Consider the following 26204-nt stretch of genomic DNA (forward strand, 5'->3'; position numbering starts at 1 on the left):
ATCACACATATCTAACGGAATTTAATAAATGCAATTCAAACAAAAATATCCTTTGACCTATAACAATAAGAATGACAACAAGTTGAAAAATTCGTAAGGGTTCCGCGGAACCCAGTGTCTCGCCTACTTTTGCTGTTGTCTATGTTTTCAGTGTGATAGGGGAATGCACATAATAGATTTACAGTTAATGAAATAAAACGTTTGCTTGTAAAAAATGAATACAGTATGCAATAAAATCTATAGATTTATAAAAGTGTTGAAACATAAATTTATTGAATGAACAATTGATAAAGAAGATAATTTTTACATTGCTTGATGATTTATCCCTCAATTCATCAATAAAAATGCATGTAAATAGAAAAAAAAGGGGAGAATACTATTAAAAATTTTCCTATAGATACTATCTTTTGATCGTAAGAAGCTTCTGTCCAAGTTTGGTAAAAACCCAGGATGGTTTATGAATCTAATAAATGTTTTAAAAACTTTAACTGCAGACTGTATGTAATGTTACCTGGGATAAAAACTAAGTCCATTTATAAGTAATATACGGGAAAACAGGAAATAAATTTTTACAAAATTTCCTTCTAGATACTAGCTTTTGATCATAAACAAGCTTCTGTCCAAGTCTGGTACAAATCCAGGATAGTTTAAGAAAGTTATTAAATTTTTTAAAACTTTAACTGCAGACTGTATGTAATGTTAACTGGAAGAAAAACTAATAATAAAATTAAGAATGGAAATGGGGAATGTGTCAAAGAGACAACGACCCGACCATAGAGCAGACAACAGCCGAAGGCCACCAATGGGTCTGCAATGCAGCGAGAAACTCCCGCACCCGGAGGCGTCCTTCAGCTGGCCCCTAAACAAATATGTATACTAGTTCAGCGATAATGGACGTCATACTAAACTCCAAATTATACACAGGAAACTAAAATTAAAAATGATACAAGACTAACAAAGGCCAGAGGCTCCTGACTTGGGACAGGCGCAAAAATGAGGCGGGGTTAAACATGTTTTTTGAGATCTCAACCCTCCCCCTATACCTCTAGCCAATGTAGTAAAAACAAACGTACAACAGTACGCACAGTAAAACTCAGTATATGAGAAGTCCGAGTCCGATGTCAGAATAGGAAACAAAAGAAAATAAACAAAATGACAATAATGCATAAATAACAACAGACTACTAGAAGTTACTGACATGCCAGCTCAAGACCTCAATTAAACTGATTGAAAGATTATGTCAAAGTCCATTTATAAGTAAAATACGAATAAACAGGATTTTTTTTTAAATTTACTTCTGGATACTATCTTATGATCATAAACAAGCTTCTGTCCAAGTTTGGTAGAAATCCAGGATAGTGTAAGAAAGTTATTAAAATTTCATAAACTTTAACCAAAGAGTGAATATTTGTGGACGCCGCCGACGCCGACGAAGGAATGTAGGATCGCTATGTCTCGCTTTTGCGATTAAAGTCGCAGGTTCGACGAAAATGCTCACTACTACTTCGGAGCAACCCTTGTTTAGTCCTTAAACAGTGGTACTTATCAAGTCAAGGATTTCGTTTAATTACTTTAAACTTTTATTAACGTCCTCTACAAAGATCTGGTTTGGAATGTTGGCTTTACCCGTAGAATTCTTATTAAAAAAAAGGGATATCACATTCAACTTTTTACGGTGATGTTGTTTATAGAGTTCATAAACTCGGATACGGTCATGTAAACTGATTGATGCTCGATCAAAATAAACTAATTCTTAAAGGCTATCACTGTAGTAAGATCTTTGAATATTATTTTATCAGTTCTAACATTGATTTTGTTTTTGATAAATTAAAACATAACTAAATAATTATGACTGTATGGTATGGGTTTTGCTCATTGTTGAATTCCGTATGGTTGTTTACATTCACATTATACCGTTGTGGAGTACAAAATGTATATATGTTTCTTTGTTTGTCACGGTTGTGCTTGCCTTCATTTCATCTGCAAACGTCTTCCTCTTTCAACTGAAAAACGTAATCCTTTTAAATAACCTAATTCGGCACCCACAAACAGCTGACGCACACGGAGACAATTGATTCGAATTCAAATTGCCATTGCATGTAGAATTGTAACTCTCTTCTTTATAACATTCACGTCTTCTGAAAATCTGTAAAACTGTCGAAAAACAAGAATTTATTGTTATTTCGTGAAAACATGGACGCGTTGTTTGCCTATTCCCCTGTAAAGTTGTTTCCAATTTGTAGTTAAGTATGGATATCTTATTTTACCATACCATCTATGAGCATTAAAATTGAGAAACTCATGATTATATTTATACTGCACACCTATTGTAAGTGAACCTCCAGGTTTAGTTACACACCATGCTCGTGCTACAGCAATAATGTCACCCCACGGATTCAATGCGTCCCCATATCTCCCTAATCCTGAGTGTTCTATAGAACTAAATGTAACGATGGCATCAAATGTTCCTAAAGTATTGTTAAGATAACGCATACGAAATACAAACGGGACCATGGTTTTCACTTTTGGGTGTTCTGATTTGATACTGCCATACTCTAATGTCACTACTTCACGTGCTTCTGCTTCAAGTACGCATGCCTCAACCCATGGAATTTCTGAACCTATTACTAAAACCCTACCGTCTTTAATCCCTGGTGCATGTTTTAATCCATCTCTAAGAGCATTTGTTTCTCCTACACCGTAATTGCCCTTTAATTTACCTTCTTTTGCTAGAAGTATCCAGTCTTCAATAGCTTTCTCTGTCCACACAGGACTCGATGCTTTTTTACCTAAATATTGGCTATTTAAGTGCCAGTACCTCACTGGAATACGATTATTCATTGAAAATTCATTCATTAGCTCTATTGGAATTGTTTCCGGTGCAAGAGGTAATCCATGACCCCGGTCTACATATGCATTCCTTAATATTGCATTACAATCAATTGGTGCAAGTATATGATCAAAATACGGCCCTGGTGACCCTTGTCTTGATGTATTACAAAGTTGTCCACAATCGTGACGAATGGATTTCAATTCATAGGACAAATTATACTGGCCAGGTGTAGGCATTGTTAACGAATGCATTGCCATGTTTGCTTGATCCATCATTGTCGTTATAATATTTCCGTGTATTATACTCCATAAAATAAGGAAGCCTAATACCATAAAACCAATGAAAAATCTCTTTTTTGTCAACATACCTCTTCTTTATATTCTGTATAAAATAGAAAGCAGAAATGGATAAAATGTCGAATATTTCAGTATATCTTTGCTAAAAATGTTATTTGTAATAAAAAAAAATATCGTTTTTTAAGTTGTAGCAATTTTAAGTCTATACATTGATTATAAAATTAGTTAACATCTTCACGGGTAGTAATGTCGTTACATCGAGGAGCGTTTATTCCAGTGATTTTGTCATTGTTGGTTGACTGTTTATTCGAGCTATTGCACTTTATGGATATTTTTAAATAGTTTTGGTTATTTCTTCCATACTGTTTAAGACGATTGACTGATTGATTTTTGTTTATTGACGCCATTTACAGCACTGGCTATTTCGTGGCGACCAGTTTTTATTGGTGGAGGATGCCGGAGAGAGCACCGACAGGAAAACTTGCAATCCTAGTCAATTAAGTTTAGAGTCGAACGCACCTGCCACGTGCGGGGCTTGCACTTACATCTTCAGTGTTGACATGCTAGTAATATTTATACCACTCGGCCAGTCACCAAGCCCCCTACTGCTTGATAGAGAAAGTCTGTAATCGTCAATAATGATCTGAAAAACAAGATCTACTTGGTCAATATGGCCGAAATTGTCTGCTTTCAGAGTTATTACCCTTAAATGCCCATTGGTTACATAGAAACTGTAAGAAGCAATAATGACCAGCAGAACAAGGTCTATAATTAGATAAATATGAAAAATTGATGACCTCTAAGTTTCTTATTTTTTTACTCAAGCACTTCTCTTTTATGATGCTTTATTCGTGCATGCCTTGTATATATGCATTTACCTCAATTATTTTCAAAGTTTGTTGGGACTTTATATCCATGCGCATGAAATGACGAAAAAGTATATATATTGCCACTATTCACAGCCTACTGGTACCCACTACCTCCCCCTAAACACACACACACACTTAAGAACGCAAACCAGTTATGCCAAGGTACAAGTAATTCGGCCCTAAGACAACTCGGGCCATCTATAAAAACGGAAATTGGGAGAACTATCAGATCAGTGTTTTGTGTCTAGTGTTCTTGTAAGTTGTTTTTGTGCTTTGTATCGATCTGATAAGTTGAGCCCTTTTCCACTGATTTTTATAGTTTGTTCTTATGTTGTGCTGTTACACCCCGTCCTAGGTTAAGGAGAGGGTTGGGCTTCCGCAAACATGAGAATTTAATTTTGATTAATGTTATAAGGATTTACCGTGTTATGTTTTGCAAAAGTATAGGCATGTATAGAAAGAGTATTGTCACGGAATAGAAGTTCCTTCATAATATAAGTTCCAAATGGAAACAATATTCTGGAATATTATTTCCACTGGAATAAATATTACAGTAAATGTTCCTAACGGAATAAATGGTATAGAATATTTGTTCCAACAAGAATAGATATTATGACATTGTTTATAACAAAGTTTCCAGTGGAACTTCTGTTAGGCGGAACAAATATACGTTGACAGCGTCACTATTAGAGCTAGAAAAGTTTTAACTACATTATAACATTGTAAAATCTATGTTAAAGTATTGTTTCCGTTTACAGAATTTGTCAGAATTTCCATTATCATCTGATGCTTTTTGCAAACTCAAAAAATTACATCAAAAGATCATCTTCTTTACATGGTACACATGTATGTAAATAGACAATTTGGTTAAAATATTACGAGCAGATGCACAAATCTGGCATGTCATTCTCGTGCCTCATGCAGAGGGGTTGATACATACTGTAAGGTGATCCGACTGCAAGAGGCACCAAAGGACGATGCTAAATGACATGCACAAGTATACCTAATACCAAATAGAAAAATAATAATGGAAATAATTCTGATTATCAATGATAAAATAAAAACAAAAATGAACATTATTATTATTGGTGAGTCTAGGTTATCACCATGCCATCCTTGTTGACTGTATCCTTGTTGACTGTATCCTTGTGCCTAATGCAGAAAAGACATTTTGCCTTCATCAATCCGATCACAAACAGATATTAATATATCAACATTAAAGTTGCTTAAAGTAAGGACAGAGTGAGTTAATCTTGGAGTACAAGCAGTTTCTCCTCGTTAAAGATGTGCATGAAAATAAAAAAAAAGTTTTTCATCACCAATTTCACCTGAGACATACTCGAAAAACTAATCATCACATAGCAAGAGGTGAATGTGGTCGTTATGAACTCTACGTAAACTATATGTGCAAGCCTATTAAATATTTTCTAAGTCTACAAAACCTTGATGATAGCAGACTACCAAAACAATGCTACCGTATGATGTTCAAAATGAATGAAAATGGACAAATAAACTGGTGTACGAAAATTCAAAAACTTTTATTTTCATATGGATTTGAATATGTATGGGAAAACCAAAGTGTTGGAGATATAAAACTGTTTATGTTGTTATTTAAACAAAGACTAAAAGATGTGAACTTACAAACTTGGTCAGATTATATTGGTAATTCTTCCAAATGTTCTTTTTATTCGAAAATTAAAGATGTTATTATTATTAATGAAAATATTCAAAAGCTGTCATTTAAGCTCAAACATGAAATTTTTTCCATTATATGTTCTAATCATAGCCTTGCTATAGAACAAGGTAGACATGAAAATCAACCTAGGGAAAATAGATTATGTAGAATTTGTAATACAAATGAAATTGAAGATGAATACCACTTTATACTTGTTTGTCCGATTTTGTGTGATATAAGGAGAATTTTTTTACCCATATGGTGTCATAATAATCCTAACAAAGAAAAACTGATTAATCTGTTTAAAACTGATGATTTTTGTATTTTAAAAAATCTGGCAATATATATTATGAAAGCTAAAGTATTTCGAGATGAAGTTTTGACATTTTGAATGTATAGTAAAATATAAGTGGAAATGAACACTACTGATGACTGATTTATAAATATGATGATGTGTGAATATGTAATGTGATTATTGTTTATTGTGTAATATGTAACTGTAGATGGCAAAATTATAAATTGTGTAATTTAATATTTGTACCGTGGGCTGGAGGCCTTTTTTGTACAATAAACTTGATTTGATTTGATTTGATTTGATTACTCGGTTTTGTCGAGATATACCATGATATCGACCTTGTTCAATTCTAAGTCTATGTGACGAAATAGGTAATGTAGTAAAATTTCTCATCCGCTCAGGGGATCGCAATAAAATAAAATTTGCCTTGAAAGTGCTGTAACTACAGAGCTTTCCATCAGCACAGTTGTGCAATTGGAGTCCCCACTGATCCTCATAGTACTGGTACAGCATTTTTTTTGTATAAAAGTTTAAACCTATAATTGCTTGCAGAAGCTAAATTGCCAACCCCTTTAATATTCTTTAGAAAGAAGTTTAATGATCCATACCATGACGGAATTTTTGACTCGTGTAATAATTTTTACTCTAAATATGCTTCCTTTAGTAATGGAAAAGATGAACCCAAATTTTCAAGCCTGTGCCAGTATCTGATCTTAGACTTCAGAGGCGGATTTAGGGGGGCAGGGGGCCTGCCCCCCCCCTTTTGTGGGAAAAATTTGGTTGATTATATAGGGAATCACTGAAGCATGACTGGAGCGGGCCCCCTCTTATGAAAATTTCTGGATCCGCCACTGGACTTTGCAGAGGGAATCTACTTAGTTCAGAAAGAGTGGCAAAATGTGTTGTCCTTTTGCCAACGCCATAAAAATGATTACAAAATGTAATATGTAGTCTTTCTGAAAGAAGCTTAGGATAAGCCTGATCCACATTTGTAGTCATAGATTAAAAAAAATATTTTGAAATTAGAGTTTAAATTCTCCAAATTTCTGAACTATATAGAAGAATAGGTTTAATTGTATGGTCAAATAAAATACAAGAAGGCTTTTTTTAAAACTTGGATTCAGTGACAGAAAGTCCTTTCATAGCTTGTAGTAGGCTTTTAACGCCTTATACAATTCTCTCTGAGCGAAGGAAAAAGATCCAGATGCACTAAAAGTTATTCCTAAATATTCACAATGTTGAATACAATCAATAAGTATGTCATTAAAATAAAAATTATGTTTGATATGTCTGCCTGCCTTGTTGCTGAGGTTGAAAAAATTACAATATCATCAGCATATAATTACATTACATGTATGTTTCATTATAATACGTTATTTTGATTGGCTAACAACAATCTCGCGTCATTCTGAGATTAACCTTCATTTCAAAATGAAATGCAGCATTCATGATGACACGAGCTTCCACAATAAAGTGCACAGGTAAATAAAAGAAAAACTTGATAGAAATCGTGTTTTCATGATCCTAGCAAAAAAATGTAATTACAAGTATTGAATGCTTCTTTTAGTAATTTTATAGGGTTGTAAAAGCGTTGACCGTGCACACATTTTTAGAACGAAGCGCGAAAGCGCTTCATACACAATGTGCTTCGGTCAACGCTTTTACATCCCAATAAATTTATTTAAAAAGAAGCATTCAATTCTTAAATAATAAACAGTGGACTGATCTTGAATTAACAACGACTGGATCAGACGAACTCTTAAGACAAGCAGGTATGTCATTTATGAAAAGTTTAAACAAAGTGTGACTCAGATTGTCTATCATATCTTATAAAGTGAAAAATTTTGGCAAATTAAATGAGGAGGAAAAGTTCTTCTATTATATAAAATAATGAGAACAAAGTTAAGTTATATTATATTATATGAGTTAATTTTCTATATTATCATTTGCCTTAAACTTGATCTGAATCCTTACCGTAAGATATGTATGTGTTTTACTTTGTGTAAATGTTCTGGACTTTTACAACATGTAAAAGACAAATTATTCAGAATTAATACATGCATGAATGTGTGTTTAATTTAAAGAAACTACAAAAAGAAAATTATGTCACGGTCATGTTCTAAATTTTGACTAAAGCTTGATATCGCTACTTCTGAGAAACCGTAAAAAAAGGTATCGACAAAAGTTTTTTTTCAAATTGTTAGTTACGACAGGTCTAAGTGATATGGCAACAACTTATAGTTTTCTCCCCTGGAATAATTGAAATAAGCTGCATGGTGATGTAACTTCTCATAAACCGCAGAGTAGAGACCATGGTCTTTTGGTTTTAGGCTATGATATTTGACCTTGAAATTGAGATCAAGGTCAAAGGTCAATCTGACGTTCGAGATTACGATCTTTGCCATTTATTCATAATGGTACATTATCAAACCATTAGGGTCTTCGTCATAATGTTGGTAAACATATGTTGTGGCCCCCTCGGAATAAGGACAACCGGAAGTGACCTTGTGTAAACCGGAAGTTGTCATATTTTACACTTAATTTGTGCAAAAGTACCTAAAAACCATGTACTTTTGGATCAAGTGTGAAGTATGTTATTATCTACAAACCGGAAGTAACCTATTGTAAACCGGAAGTAGCAAATTATAATACATTAAGGGGAAAAACTTTCATATGGAGTCTCCGAATCGCTTCGGTCAAAATTATTGAAAATTTTCAAAATCCTGAGGATATAACGAACAATTTGGGAAACAAATTGTCGGTTTCTTTTACGATTGCGAAGGAGTAGCGATAACAAGAAACGTATTCAGTTAAATAGGGTGAGTTTTAAAAGCGCAATAACTATTCGATATCATAATACCAAATATCAAATACAGCTTAAGAACAAATGTGCCGGAAGAAGAAAAAAAACAATCAGAATCTTTGAATTTAGATCTGATCGAATATTTAAGAGAGAGTTGTGCCTCGGATTTTTTTTTTTTTTTTTTTTTTTGTCTCACTTATCATTGTCAATTTCATATTCTGTGGGGATGAGCGAGGATTTTTACTGACGGAATATTCATGTTCACCTTAGGCGAGTCTCGGTTATTTATTTTTCACGAAAAGTTTATTTTCTATTGTGTTCAATTTGTCCACAATATAAAATGGTCGCCCCTGCCCTAATTGTGCTTCGAAATGCACACTGTAACAGTTTGAAAGCAATGACAAAATGTATGCAGCTACGAGTTTGTGTTTACTAATACGTCCCCTTAAACAAGATGTGAAACGTTTACTAAAACAAACAGGTAAATAGATTTCATACTGTCTATACACAAACTAAAATGAAGACGAATAGAAAAAAGAGGCTCACCAGAACCTGTATCGCCCATGTTGTAAAAAAGTCATTGTCAAATAATGAGGACCTTAGTTGCAAATACCATTAATTGTTTGTGTTACTGATTATTATTGTAATTTATAATTTTAATTGTATTCCTATTGTTTTAAGATAGTCACAAAAATAAAGAAAAAAATCGACATTTCGAATTTTTTCTACACTTTTGTACACAATTATTTCTTACACTTTGTTGGGCAGACCATACGTTTTTATCCTGTCTTGGATAAGACTGCCCTCCTTCCGAAAATCAACTGGTTGTCACGTTCGTCCAATGTTAATTTATGCGCAACTTGAAAAAGCGTTTACTGTAAGCCGTTAAAACAAAAGGGAGCAATTGTCAATGCATTACATAAAAGGGGGGTTATTATGCTTTTTTGAAATATTAATATATATAACTTACCTCAAATTTGCATGACTAAGTTATCACAAGTACCTGAGTCTCAGAGATTGAAAGACGTTTCATGGTTAGTTGATGAACAGTTATATTGATTTTTAATGGTTTTTTTTGTGATGAAAGACTTTTAAAAGTAAATACAAACACAAAGGAAACATAAAAGCTTTGTCCTGTGAACATGAAGGAATAAACATTTAAATTTGTCAGAACTACATTTTTTTCTGAAATAAATCATATTGGCGTGTAGTGTGCCTTATTTGTTCGTAAAATAATTATTGACTTAACACTCAAAAACTGTACTTGTCTCATTTGCAATCATACCACGTTTTCTTATTTTTTATACTTGAATAAGTCAAGTTACGTTTATATTTTTATTTATCTTTTCAAATAGGAGAAAGATTAGATTGGTAATAGAAATCTTTATTATTATTATTATTTATTTAAGTTATTAATCATTTAAATTAATATCCATTTGTTTTTTTCCTGCAGTTTAAGTTCTTTAGATGCTGTGCAGTATGAAATAGAGGATATAGAATTTTAACTATATATTTTTTAATTTCCCAAAAAATTTTTATAATATCAATTATAAAAAATTTTTGGGAAATTAAAAAAAATTAGACCCCATTAAAACTAATATTGTTAATAAATAATGAAGAGGAGAAAGTGTTATCAGAATAATTCATATTTATTAAGAAATATGAAAAGTCTATGGGATTGACACAATATATCTATCAAAATATTCCCTTTTGGGATTTGTGACTAGATTTCAGATGCTATAAAATTACCCCCTCTTTTTTATCACTTGAACCTTAATTTTTCCATTAGTAAGTTCTTGAGCACTGTCCCTTGATGAATCTTGCCTAGTGGCAACAACTAACCCTATTGCTGCTATTTATTTTTCATGAGGAGAACCACTATTGATGTTATCAGAAGTCCATTACTAGTCTAGTAATGGACTTCTGGTGTTATGAATATACTATTTGTAGCTGGCCCTTGGTGACCTCTGTATTGTGGGGATCTATAATAGTTCCTCAGTGTTGTGCAAACTACTAGTCTACTAAATACGGAACTATGTTACTTCTGATACTACTATAACTAGTGGTCTTAGGTTACTTGTTTTATTATTTCCTTTTTATATATTTCATATCTATTTTTTTTTAAATCGACCTCACTTTATAGTGTAATAATATCCTGTATTACTCATGAATATTTTATTGTATGTTTTCATTGAAAACGTTTATTCTCACATGTTTTATAATAATTATCATTCATAAACACTTGTACTATAATTTTCACGTATCTTACCAAACAAAGATCCATGATTGGTAAATAACAATGTCTGATGTCTTGTTTATCTTGTTTATCTTTATCTATTTGTTCTGTTTCCTTATTTCTCTATATGTCAACTTATTAATTAAATTAACGCATTCATATTTTTATTTACTTTTTTTCTCATTCATTGACTTACTTTGCTATAATTTATATTGATATTAAAATACCTCGTACAAATAGATCTATAATGGTATGATAATCTGTCTCTTCCCCCCCACCCCCGCACTTCATTTGATAAGGATGTATGGAATTTCTTCAACACCACCAGAATTTAAGGTTCATCATAACTGTTTGACCAACATAATTGTATTTTCACCATAAAATTAAGTGAGTGTACAAAAAAAAACCTGTGCAACTCGAGCTGTATTGAGGCCTGGCTGCACCAGATATATTTAAACAATGATGCATTTTGGGTTTCAGAAAAAAAGAATCTTTTTAAATGATTTTGAGAGAATAATCTTTTAACACTGCAGAAGATGGTAAAATAAATAAATATTATTTTGACACTGTCCATTCAGTTACACTGTTAAATCACATTTTGTTGTTAATCCCCTATTGTCCAAGTCAATCGATACAATTCAATACAAATGTTAACTGTGGGGGACATCTCAAAGATTTTACCCAACTTACTAGTATATTTTTACACCTTCGATGGTATTCTATACCAAGAAGAGGGTGATGATCAAAATCCAGGAAAGTGTTTAACTTCTGAAACACGAAATGAATTTTACTTTTATCTAACATGGTCAGGTGCGGATCGAGGATTTTGAAAAAGGGGGAGCCCGGGGACCAAACTAGGCAATGTTTGCAGTGGGAAATGACAAAAGTATACGGATTAACCATACATGTAGCTCCATAAGGGGGTTGGGCACTCTGCTCCCCCCACTTAATCGGCCTCTGATGGTGCTGTCAGACCTTTGAAACTGTTCAGTTGTACATGTTTGTTGTTTGCACTGATCGTAAATTTCGTGGTGTCAAAAGTAATGTTTGTCAAATAGTCATGATACACATCAATGAAGTGAATATATTAGCTTTTTAATGACATTAACACGAGACGGGATAGGGGTAATATATTGTCTCCCATACTCGGAAAATAATGCGTTCCTACCCCTGACGTTTACGACTCGTGTTTTTAACATTAACGCCATTTTAGATTGTGGTACAGGTAGATTGGCTTATTGTAATACACTATTAGTAGCATTGAAAAATTAAAGATACATACTTTCATCAAATAGGTTCAACATTTAGTCATAAACAAGCTGCTTCGGGTGTTCTTGTAGTGGATCATGCATAAACGTGTATTTGTCAAGATTATTACTTATCCTGAATCGATGTTGTCACACATGACACATTTTTTTGAAATTAAAACCATTACTTAATTGTCGGTCATTTAATAAATACAAAGTGGGACACGATAAAAATATTTTCTACCGTGAACGACGCTATTTTTTTTTTATCGTTCTGCACAAAGGGCTGGTTTTATATTTATTTATGAAAATGTTTACCTTACGAAAAGCTAGCTTCTCATAGGAATTTCATTCTCTAACTAGTCATTCTAAGGAGTCAATAGACTATTTTCATCTTACCGACTTTTGACTCCGTATTACCTTTTCTGTGGTTAGACGTCCTGGTACTCGGTCAAGTATGAGCAACCAAATGAAGAAAAATCAAACACATAATCCGTGCAATTTGAGGGGAAAGTTTTCTGTTTTCTGATGATTTTATCGTGTTAAGAAAATATATACAGTTAATTTTCCCCATAAATCAAGTTGTATCAATTAAAAGCTTGATTATTTTAGCTCAATGAACGAGTCGACTTAAGATTTAAGCCATGATGGATTATTTGTAGATCTTGTCCTGCTGATCATTTTTGCTATTTAAAGTTTCTATATATCTATCATAATCTTCAAGATGATATGCAATTGGTTTGACACGACCAGGGTTCAAACCCACGACCTCCCGCACTCGAGGTGAATACGCTACCACGAGACCACCGAGATATCTGGAATATCCATGGATGACCATTCTCCCAAAATATTGAAATGTGCATCTGTTATAAATTTCAAGATAATGTGCAAAAATGCACACAAAAAATGGTAAGAATCGTCATTAAAGAGCAATAATTCCTATTAAAAGTCCTCTGACGATTTCACTCATTTGACTTTTTGTAGATCTTGTCTTGATGATCATTTTTCTTGCTTAAAGTTTCTCTCTATATATTATAGTTTTCCAAATAAAAGGCAAAAATGAAAAAAATGAATGAATAGTAATTTTGGTATCCAGCACAGTGAAGGGAGATCCAGTTCTTTATCTTTGGTTGATATTCCAAAGGAACATAGAACAGATCTATGAATACTCATGATTTCTTCTTTGGTACGTGTAGTGGGAATATATGTTAGGTTTCCATGGGAATTGTCAGTAAACAATTCCTTTATTGGAAGATCTTTTATGCAGATTGACAGCCTCAGACGTACTCATTTTTTTTAACTTTTTACAACACTTCTTAGCCTTAAAATTCATGATTCAAATTTGTTTACAATCTAATACCATCGTTCTCCTAATTTGCTGTTTTATGGATACAACATTTAAAATTAAATTTGGAAGGTGAATGAAAAAAACAAGTATTATTCCGAAAAAAAAGTTAGGATACTCAAGATATATAAGTAGGTATAACAAGAGTGCACACGCTGAAATGACTCGCCTTCTTTACTAACCATTGATATTATGTTAATAGTCCTAATATAAAGCTTTACTACAACTATCACATAGACTTAACATGATCCAAGAAAATGAGGTCAAGGTCAGATAAACCAAACTGGAAATACATGTACACCTTACAATCATTCTATACACCAAATATGCTTTAAACATAGTTCACCTATTGAACATCTAAGAAACAAACTTAACCAGGAAAACTTAACATTGAACAATGACCCATTAAAATGAGGCCACGGTCAGATGAACCCTGCCAGACAAACACGTACACCTTACAATCATTACATGCTTTAAATATAGTTGACCCATTGCATATAGTATCCAAGGCCGTTACTACCATTGAGGCAAGTGAGGCAATTGCCTCACTAAAATTTCGACACTGAATTTTTTTTGTGTGTATTTGTTTATGGGCATTAAATACGAAATATAGTCATTTGTTTTTCCTGTCTGAGTATTCATTTCCCCCAACTTTAATCGTTCTCTTTATACAGATAAACAAAATATAAATAATATGAAACCTGCATGGATTAGTTTTTGTCCATGTTTCTTTTACCTTCTTAAAATTTGAAAGAACATCCCGTAATCCAATTTTGACATTATAGAGGGACGGTAGGACCTTTAAAACGGGATTTCATGTTTTTTTTAATTCGGGACTACGGGTTTTCGTGTCTTTTAATTCGATATTTCGGGATCGGACCCCTTCCTACCCCCTTCATTATTCGATTGTCGACCTACTGACTATTTCCAGAAATAATCTTAAATCACGGACCTACATGTAAACGGCGAAAACGCCAGTCCAATTTCCCCGTATCCATAAAAAAATCCCCTAAAAATCAATATTCCTAGAATAACATAAAACGATATACTAGTTATATCCAATTTGTCGTATCCATAACATTAAAAGGTAGCATGTGGAAAAAAGAAAAAAACTAAAAATAATATTCCTAAAATAACATAATTAAAATGACATAGGGGGTACCCCCAAACCTCAGTGAATTCAGATGAAAAAGATATGATTATCCGATATTATAAGACGTGTTCTTCTGCTTTTATTAACTCTCCCAGTGACGAGTGTTTGCTTTGGACGTTCTTTTTCTGCCTTGAGACGACCGAAAACTTGGGAAAGAGCATGCATGCATTAGTATACTGTGTAGTCCAAATAATTATGACGTCTTGAAAGGCTATTATTTTTTTTTTCTGGGACGAAGGCGTCCCAGAAAAAAAACAAAATAGCCTTTCAAAACGTCATAAATATTTGGACTGGCATGAGTGATGAGAGACTGTGCGGTCTTGCCATGCTTCATGTTCATCACAATACAATAAGTATGTCAGCAGACCAAATATTCTGAAACGATTTGACGAAACCGGCCATAGAAAAATTGGTAAACTCCAATTTGAATAACAATTGCTACTGAGTCGATGTTTGTTCTGTGTTCCGACGGCAGACTCTATCCGACATACAAATTTAGATAAAGTTGTTAAAAATTTGGTGTTAGTACATGTCTTAGAATATGAAAAATATATAAAAAGTGTCCAAAAATAAAAACACCGGACAGCTTGTTTCAACGATGTCAAGCTCTCCGGAAATGCCCAGAATGAAGGATTTTACACCATTTATCCCAGACCCCTGCATAAATTTTTCGGCTCGCTACGCTCGGCTCTATTTTTTCACCTCGTTCTGCTCGGCGATCAGTTCTACCTCACTAAAATAATATGCCTAGTTACGGCCTTGGTATCTAAGAAACAAACATGAAAATGAGGTCATGGTCAGATGATAATTGCCAGACAGACATATCACTGGTAAATTATTAAGTCAGGGATTTCGTTACCATAAATTACGTAAAACCTTTACTTAATTCTTTCATAGATACAAAGATTTAATTAGTAAATTTGGCTGTACCTGTAGAAAACTGATTAAAATCGGTATTTCATATCCTAAATTTTAAGGTAATATTGTACTTAAAGCGCGGAAATCACTTTATCCCCGGCTTAGTATATTTCTAGGATTCTGATTGGTTAACGCACGTCGTTACAAAACCCATAGCCCCTGGGTGTTGCTAACCCATATCCCCGGACGTTGCTACCCATTACATCGGGGAATTTCACGCGCGTTTTCCTTAGTTCCATGGTTGTTCCTTATGAAATATCGAATTCTGTAGATTTTCCATGATGTCTGTATAATTAAATATTTAATCCACTAACGATTTTATCTTATTATATCGATTATTTGCACTAATTTTAGTAAATGCATCACTATGCAGCCACATTGTCAATGAATGGTACTACTGACCTAGCTATGCAAATGACCCACGTTGACGTCACACCGTTTATGATGTAACTCTCACAACATTGCGCGCCAAATTCGACCCATTCCAGTTTCTCTGTCTCTAGTTTAAAAACGTCTTATATTTGTCTACATGTAGGGTTCTACCAAAGGTAGTACCATACACCCCGTTAAAAATATGTCAAATTCCCAAATTTCAATAAAAGATATTTAAAAAAATGAAAAAAACGTTGCTTTCACGTTTAACTTTGTGGTCGAATTTCTCTAAAAATCGCCAGATTTAGACTAAGACCGGGGATAAATTCGTTATCTACGTTCATATCCGTAGATATGGATATTTTAACACCCTTCAGTACCCTGTACACCCTTCGGCTGCGCCTCAGGGTGTACTTGGATACTTCAGGGTGTTAAAATATCCATATCTACGGATATGAACGTAGATAACTTATAATGTGATCCGTGTAAACTCATCGAACCTTTCAACAAACTTATTAGTAAAGGTTATCTTACCAATATTGTAATTAGATCTTTGAATATAGTTTACATTGGCACTAATATCGATTTTGTCATCAGAAAATTAAAACATAACTAAATTTGTATTCTTTTCAAACGGGATGTATAAAGACACACCCACGTTCATTTTGATCTATAAAGAGGTTAACTCCTAACTAGCCTACTGCCTGTCGATACATTTATTTTTGGCATTGCACAAGTCATGTCTTCTTTGACTGTCCATGACGTTAAACTACTAAATCCCTGGGATGTGTTTTAGTTGATTTTAGTCTCTGATGCATATTTTTTTTATTTTTAAGTGCTTTTTAGCTTTTAACTAGCTGTCAGTAACTGCGAGTACTCTCAAATCGTACTTTCTTGTTTATGACCTGTTGATACTAATTGTAATGCTTTTTTATTATTTAATGTTATTCAGGGTTATATCTGGTCTATTTACCAGCTTTGATAAGTGTTTGGTATTACTATAAATTTTCACTTCTTCGTACTATGAACATCAAAATTATTTATTTTGTAAAAATATTTCCTTTCTCTATCTGAACTGTACACGTATACCTAACAACAAAATTGTTTTTATTTACATGTGTTTAAAGTAATTGCAAATGGCTGATATTTTTGTTCAAGTATATTGTTTTTCTTAAATTGTTTAACATTTCACAGCGGTATAAGATGTTACTTTAATTATTCTTCCCTTAGTTTATTTATTTTGTATTTGCATTGTATCATAGATCAAATTTATGTGTTCAGTGTATGTTCATCGGTGTTAATATGTCTTTTGATTGAGTTAAGCCATTTCAATTGATATTTCATAGAGTGTTTTTCTATATTGTGATGTTACACTATTGTTTCAGATAAGGGTGAAGGTTTGGTACCATTAAAACGTTTAAACCCGCTGCAATTGTTTGCACCTGTCCTAAGTCAGAAATCTGATGTTCAGTAATTGTCGTTTGTTGATGTGGTTCATAAGTGTTTCTCGTTTTTTATATAGATTAGACCGTTGGTTTTCCCGTTTGAATGGTTTTACACTAGTAATTTTTGGGGCCCTTTATAGCTTGCTGTTCGGTGTTACCTTATATTCGGTAAAAAGCTCTTAAGAGCTTATGTTTGTATTGTTATATGTGAACCGAATCAAAATAAAACTTTCGTATTCGTGTGAGCCAAGGCTCCGTGTTGAAGACCGTACTTTGGCCTATAATGGTTTACTTTTATAAATTTTGATGGAGGGTTGTCTCATTGGCACTCATACCACATCTTCTTATATCTATATACACCTTACAATCATTCCATACACCAAATATAGTTGACCGATTGCTTATAGTATTAGAAAAACACATCAAAAAACAATAACTTAACATTGAGCAATGAACCATAAAAATGAGGTCAAGGTCAAATAAAACATGCCAGACTGACATGTACATCATAAAATATTTTCATACACCAAATATAGTTGACCAATTGCATACAGTATTAGAAAAACAGACCAAAACACAAAAACTTAACTTTAACCACTGAACCATGAAAATGAGGTCAAAGTCAGATGACATCTGCCAGTTGGACATGTACACCTTACAATCATTCCATACACCAAATATAGTAGACCTATTGCTTAGAGTGTCTGAGATATGGAATTGACCACCAAAACTTAACCTTGTTCACTGATCCATGAATTGAGGTCGAGGTCAAGTGAAAACTATCTGACGGACATGAGGACCTTGCAAGGTACACACATACCAAATATAGTTATCATTTACTCATAATAAGAGAGATATTAAAAATACAAAAAATCTTAACTTTTTTATCAAGTAGTCACTGAACCATGAAAATGAGGTCAAGGACAATGGACATATGACAGACGAAAACTTCATAACATGAGGCATCTATATACACAGTATGAAGGATCCAGGTATTTACCTTCTGAAATATTAAGCTTTTAAGAAGTTTGTGCACATCGCCGCCGTGGCCGCCGCCGTATCACTATCCCTATGTCGAGCTTTCTGCGACAGAAGTCGCAGGCTCGACAAAAAAATGGTAATTTTGTTATAAACTGTCTATTGGTTTCAGATAAGAAAATTATATTTAATTTACTCTTCCTATTACAACGTTTCAACTTTAACAGACACGAAATCTTGATCTTTCAACAGAATTTTCAAGAAGGATTGAGCATCCATCACTAATATTTCTGTAAAAGTAGGAAGTGACCGTCAGTATTTTTTTACGGAAATGAATACATCAATTTTAAAATTTGTAGTTGAAATGGAGGGTTTGTAAAAAAATTGAAAGTAAATTCACACAATACTAGTCTTCATCTAGTACGCTCGCTGCAAACGGTTTGGGAAGCAGAATGCATTACACTTTGAAGCAAAGTTGTTCGATACTGTACTGTTAAGTCCGTTTGTGGCTTTGAGGTATGTCCAGTGCACGATGTAGTGACGATATCGCCGATATTGTCAACTTCGTTCATGATTTTTTACCTGCTCGCAACATTGTCTTACTTGTTGTCTTACTTGTTGTCTACATCGTTGATATCGCCGACATCGTTCTTCGTGCTGCCTACATCGTCCCCTTTCCTGTCTACATCGTTGACATTGTCGACATCGTGACGACATCGTCTACATCCCCTTTCCTGTCTACATCGTTGACATCGCCGACATCGTGATGTTGACAACATCGTGACGACATCGTCTACATCGTCCCCCTTTCCTGTCTACATCGTTGACATCGCCGACATCGTGATGTTGACAACATCGTGACGACATCGTCTACATCGTTTTTCTTGCTGTCTACATCGTTGACATCGCCGATACCACGATGTTAACAACATCGTGACGACATCGTCTACATCGTCCCCCTTTCCTGTCTATATCGTTGACATCGCCTACATCGTTTTTTTTAAATAAAGAAGTGTTTAGTTTATCAATTTCAATTTCAAATAATGTATTTATATTACGCCTGTGTCGATGTTCTTAATAGTAGAACTTATTTGGACAGTTTTTTAATGTTTGCAAATCTCTATCCTCCTCCTCCTCGTCCTCCTCCTTCGCGTCCTCGTCCTCCTCCTCCTCCTCCTCAACATCTTTGCGATGTTGACATTATAGATTACGTTGTAATACAGTGTTTTGACATTGTCTTTTTCGCGATGTCGGCAATGCCAACCATGCAGAGACAAGATGATGAAAGGATATCGACAAAGTAGTACAACACAATGTCGACATCTTTGTATTCAAAATTAACAATGTAAACACGAGTAATGTGTTAGCGATATCGGCAATGTCAACGATGTAGACAAGAGTATGAAACGATATCGACAACGTTGTACAACATCGTGTCGACATTGTCTACTTCGCGATATCGTCAATGTCAACGATGTAGATTACAGTATGAAACGATATCGACAACGTTGTACAATATTGTGTCGACATTGCCTACTTTGCGATGTCGACAATATCGGTACTACTTTGTACACTGGACATGAATGCAAAATGAGTCGAAATATTGTCTGGATAGGTCAAATTTCCGGTTTTTAGACAACAACAAAAACAAACGATTTCAGTGATTTTCAATATCTACTTATTTATTTTAATGTGAATATATTAGAAGGAAATAAACAGGGTTTTTTTTTCACGACGACAATGTGAATATCTAATTGAATCATGTCCTCCGGTTACGCCCAACTAAAAAACATGACTTGTAACACGGAGGACCCGGCTATCATTTGATAGATGGAGTATAAACTATATCATTTTACGATGATTAACTATTCGATTTTTATATCACATTTAACGTTGTATGCATAAATCATACAGTATTTGTTTTATGTTATTTAGATTATGTTACAAAATTGCCATGTCTGCAGTGTCTGAAATATAGATATTTGGCGGCAATTAAGTGGAAACCCGGAAATTAAGTGGAAACCGTACCATTGCAGTTTTCAAACCCTGCAGCCTTTTTAAGTACCAAATGATAGCGAAAAGTAAGCAGGGGTGAGTGGAGTACGGTGAACTAACCAGTTTTCCCGAGGAATTATAAGAAGTTGCATAAGATTGCGTCACCTTACCTTGAGACGAGTCGTTTTTTTTATAATTGCGTGTGGCGTAATATTCTGGCTAGTCTCTTATTTTTTAATCCCAACTTCAAAAGACTCGGGGTGATTTAAAGCTTGATACATTATGCAGACACTTGTCATCAAACCTATATGTTTACCTTCATATTCTGGTTTTATTGTGTGTTAAGTTTGCTGTCTCATTCATGTAATCGTGTATACTACATATTACTTTTATTCGTACTGATTAAGTAACTAAGTAAGTGAGTTGTTGGAGTGTTGAGTCATGTTTTAAAAGAACAACTACTTTGTATACGAACAACATTATTAAACTTTTTTTATTTGCTCCAGCATTTTACTTCACATACAAACAATTTAAAACATAACATAGTACTGTGGTCACACATAATTCACAGACAATAAATGCAATTTAAATAGAATTATCCATATTAGATATAACAACAGAATCCTGATGCCAAAAACTTGTGGAACTGCTTACCTTTTCGGAACAACAAATCGTTAGTTGTTTTTTAAGTGCTGATTTTTTTTTTTTTTTTTTTTAAGGGGGGGTAGTCTATGTATGTTTTATCTTTTAAACTGTCCACGGTTTGTTTGTCTTATAGCTCAGTGGACAAAATGTCCATGTGAGTTATTGCCATCATTTGGCGTCCGTCGTCGTCATAAAGTTTCAAAATCTGCTCAAAATGCGATGAATTCGCTAATATCTTGAAAATCTGACACGAGTAAAAATTATCAGAATGTCAAGATCTGCCTACATTTCATTACTACCTAATTTATCGGATTACTCCTTGTAAGAGTTAATTATTGCCCCTCATTGACAATGTTAGACCTATCAGTCTATATTTCAGCGTCTTTGGCAACAGTTTCGTTTGCTTTCTATTCAACTGCATACTTCTTTCCACCTACCGTATATGTGTAGTCCATTCATAAAATCGAATGTCCACTTAAACATCCGTAAATAGGACAACTCGCTTGTATTAAAAACATTATTTAATGTAAATATGTAAATTCTACTCTTCGTAACATTCCCACATCGTCTGAAAATCTATAAACATGGCGAAACCCAGTAACAAATCTAATATAAACAGCAATCATTGTTCTTTTCTAGATTTGGATAATTTAATTTCACACGGGAAACTATTATATTAACCAAAAATTACGACAAAAGAGACAATATTCCCTCTTCGGACGGTGATGTTCCTTCTGCCCTTCGTATGGTGTGTATATTTCATAACTTGTTCTCTGTGCCCGTATCTGTAGTCGCGTTTAAGATTTTATTGAACGTAATTTATGTAAAACTGGTAAATAATTAAGTCAGGGATTTCGTTGCCACAAACTAATTAAAAATCTTTACCGTATTTGTTCATAGATACAAAGATTTGGTTAGCAAATTTGGCCTGTAAAGTTCTTATTAAAAACTGGATATCACACGTCTTGCACAAGGTTATTGAGTATGCGTTTCTCAGACTGTTTATGACGTCTTTACATTAAATTCGTTGGATGTATTCTGATTGATACTTTAGTCTGCGAGAACATGATTTATTCATTAGTTGTAATTGACTTTGAACTAGCTTTCAGTAATTGCGAGTACTCTTTTTTCGGTGCTCTGTGTATTGTTTTTATGTTAGTGGTTTTTGTGCCTCGTACCGATCTTTTGAGTTCAGCCAATCGTAACTGATTTTAACAGTTTGTTCTTATGTTGTACTAATACACCACTGTTCCAGTTAAGGTAGGGTTAAACACTCACTTAAATGTCCAACCCCGCCACATTCTTTATGTGCCTGTCCTTAGTCAGGAGCACCAGGACGTTAAGCAACCAACAATCAATCAATCTAAGTCAGGAGCCTGTAGTTAAGTGGTAGAAGTTGGTTCATGTCTTGTCATGTTTTGGCCTATAATTGCTTACATCTACTTCATTTGAACTATGGTGAAAAGTTGTCTCATTGGCAATCATACCACATGCCTTTTTTAAGATATATGATTCAAATTTTTGTTTACAATATTACTTATGTAAACCAATTCCATTTATTTATAAGACAAGTATTACCAAAATAAGCCTTAGTAGTCATGATTTAGCTATAGAATGTGGACGTTACTCTGCAATTCCAAGAAGTAATAGACTCTGTAGTTTTGTAAAAAAGACATTGAGGATGAGATACATTTCGTTTTAAAATGTCCCACTTATCAAGGTCTTAGATCTTGTTCTATTAAACCTTATTATTGGAGAAAACCTTCTATGTATAAATATATACAATTAATGAGTTCGAATAATCTTGGAGAACTATGTAATTTGGGTAAATTGATACTTCCTGCAAAGAAATTAGATCTAACATGTTGTAATATGTTACACACTACCTTCTGTTATCTATGGATAGTTTAGTATGACGTCCATTATCACTGAACTAGTATACATATTTGTTTAGGGGACAGCTGAAGGACGCCTCCGGGTGCGGGAGTTTCTCGCTGCATTGAAGACCCATCGGTGGCCTTCGGCTGTTGTCTGCTCTATGGTCGGGTTGTTGTCTCTTTAACACATTCCCCATTTCCATTCTCAATATTATACCATGCGTAGTTTATTTGTTGTATGCCTATAGTTTTTATGACATTGGTAAATAAAGATTAATATTATTTTCATATGTGTTATAATTTTTATTTCGTGAAAACGTGAACGCGTTGGCTACCCTTGCCTCTGTAGAATTGTTTCCAATTAGTAGTTAAGTATGGATATCTTATTTTACCATACCATCTGGCAGCATTAAAACTAAGATATTCATGATCATAATCATACTGCACACCTATAGTAAGCGAACCTCCAGTTTTTGTTACACACCATGCTCGTGCTACAGCAATAATGTCACCCCATGGATTCAAAGCGTCCCCATATCTCCCTAATCCTGAGTGTTCTAAAGAACTAAATGAAACAATGGCATCAAATGTTCCTAAAGTATTGTTAAGATAACGCATACGAAAATCCAGTGGGATCATAGTTTTCACTTTTGGGTGTTCAGATATGATACTGCCATACTCTAATGTCACTACTTCACGTGCTCCTGCTTCAAGTACGCATGCCTCAACCCATGGAATTTCTGAACCGATTACCATAACTCTGCCATTAACAACACCCGGTGCGTGTTTTAATCCATCTCTAAGAGCATTTGTTTCTGCTGCACCATAATTGCCCTTTAATTTACCTTCTTTTGCTTGAATTATCCAGTCTTCAATAGTTTTTTGTGTCCACACAGGACTCGCTGCTTTTTTACCTAAATATTGGTTATCAAAATACCAGGACTTCAATGGTATACGGTTATTCATAGAAAATTCACTCCTTAGTTCTTTAGGCATTGTTTTTGGTGCACGAGGTAATCCATGACCATGGTCTACATATTCATTCCTTAATATTGCATTACAATTAATTGTTGCGTTGATATGATCAAAATATGGTCCTGGTGACCCTTTTCTGGATGTATTACACAGTTCTCCACAGTCTTGACGGATGGATTTCAAGTCATCCAACAAATTATACGTAGTCGCGGTATTCGCTGACACCGCTGGCACCACTGGAACCAGTGTCACCGACTTATCGTGTGACAAATGTTTATTGTCAAGTGCATGAATCGTGGCAATCGCTGGTTTATCATGCAATGTCCTTGCATCATTCTTTGGTATTATTATCCATGAAAGAATTGTCCCTACTATCAACGCACAAACGATGTGAAGTCTTCGTTTGGTGAACATACCTCTTCTTATATATTCTGAAAATAAAAGAAAATATAAAAACAATGTTAAAATTAGTAGCTTTTTGTTGTTGACTCTTCAAGGATGAGGGAAAACAATGTTCTTGTTTGTTTTGGCTTTGAATCATGAATAAAATAGAAAGTGCATATTGTAATCAGAATCTCTGAAAGTTTTGTTTACTTACATGTACATGTAGGAATAGTGTATACAAATGAGTACGGACAAACGAGCAGCCGAAAAGAGCGAAAACATCAGGTACTCTATACCTTGTTTGAGTAATTATGTGTGTAATAATAATAATAATAACAATTTTATTATTATCATTATTATATTGATAATAATCTAAATTAAATTCATTTGTTTTAGTTCGCCTATATAAATCAGGAGCACCGATTATTCACTTTGTGTGTCTATATAACATCTGCTAAACAGAACAGGAGACACTAGTTTTCTAGTGGGTAAAAATGAAGAATATCTATGTTATGGGTAGATGGAATTATCTTTTTGAAAAAAATCACATAAAACGGTATACGGATGTTGCTCATGTTTTAAGTCCGAACAGTGACCTGTTATTGTTCACATCCTTGTCCTTTGTTGGATACCGGTAGTTATCTCATTAGCATTCATACCATATGAAACCACCTATGGATACCGGTAGTAATCTCATTAGCTTTCATACCATATGAAACCACCTGTTGGATACCGGTGGTTATCTCATTAGCATTCATACCATATGAAACCACCTGTTGGATACCGGTAGTTATCTCATTAGCTTTCATACCATACGAAACCACCTGTTGGATATCGGTCGTTATCTCATTAGCTTTCATACCATATGAAACCACCTGTTGGATACCGGTAGTTATCTCATTAGCTTTCATACCATATGAAACCACCTGTTGGATATCGGTCGTTATCTCATTAGCTTTCATACCATATGAAACCATCTATAGGATACCGGTAGTTATCTCATTAGCTTTCATACCATATTAAACCACCTATTCGACGTGCTTTTCTCGAAAATAGTTGAATTACCGAATGATAGCTATAAAGTCATAACAACAACAGCCACGGTAGTCCTCCCTCTAGTAAAGTGGGTTTAAGAAAATATTTTAGTAGAAAGTACAAAAAATTCGAGCCCCTGAATCTGATCGACTCTAATAATTTTAAAAACATAAATGGCTCTTCACGCATAGAAAATTTTTCTTTGTCATGAAAACATCAATGCAATTAACATCTACCAAGTTTTCAAATATTATCTCAATGGTTACAACAAGCTACCAATAAACATCTCAAAGAGGTTTTGCGATGTTTCGTAGAGAGATTAGAGAGGCACTGCATTTCACGGGTCACCAGATTTAGAGTCCCTATGCCTTTCGAGGGAAGCCGAGATTACAGTTGGTCAACATGAAAAGACCATATGTAACAAAAAATTTGTTCCGGCGTGACATTTGTTCCGCCGGAACAAATTTCATAGAAAATATGTTCCACCGGACTTTATATCACAGAAAATATGTTCCAGCACTGTAAAATTTGTTCCGGAACTAATTTTATGACCAAATGTGAAATAAGTTCTGGAACAAAAATCATAACTCCATGAATTTTGTTCCAATTAATATTAAGAGTTTTAAAAAGTTAAATAAGTTCCTGTGATATTTGTTTTAAACAAACGTGTACATATTTCATAGAAATCAATGTATCATAATTTGTATTTATGTTTTATGTGGTATTCCTCCTTGGTCATGGCCCTGTGTTCTAGTCATACATGTACATAGGTCATAGCACAGTTTCAAAAAAAGTGTGTCTTTTGTTTCTACATGTCTTTTGAGATAA

At 34.0% G+C, this 26204-nt stretch overlaps 1 protein-coding gene across 9 annotated transcripts in view; it reads right to left on the reverse strand.

The window, feature by feature from the left end:
- Nucleotides 1–254: 254 nt before the first annotated feature.
- LOC127706765 (uncharacterized) overlaps nucleotides 255–26204 on the reverse strand; it is a 61439-nt gene continuing 35489 nt past the window's right edge. For 2 of the 9 annotated variants that reach the window (XM_052211437.1, XM_052211438.1), the window contains exon 2: nucleotides 23262–24388. In XM_052211437.1, coding sequence (XP_052067397.1) covers nucleotides 23286–24371 — 1086 coding nt within the window. In that variant the 5' untranslated portion in view covers nucleotides 24372–24388 and the 3' untranslated portion in view covers nucleotides 23262–23285. Of the gene's footprint in view, nucleotides 3215–3648; nucleotides 3773–9525; nucleotides 9829–12289; nucleotides 12448–23261; nucleotides 24389–26204 lie in introns of those variants that run through there. The other 7 variants (XM_052211440.1, XM_052211439.1, XM_052211441.1 and 4 more) reach the window with 7 other exon arrangements.

The sequence above is a fragment of the Mytilus californianus genome, unplaced genomic scaffold (assembly GCF_021869535.1).
Source record: "Mytilus californianus isolate M0D057914Y unplaced genomic scaffold, xbMytCali1.0.p SCAF_6, whole genome shotgun sequence".
In the NCBI taxonomy this organism is placed as follows: domain Eukaryota; kingdom Metazoa; phylum Mollusca; class Bivalvia; order Mytilida; family Mytilidae; genus Mytilus; species Mytilus californianus.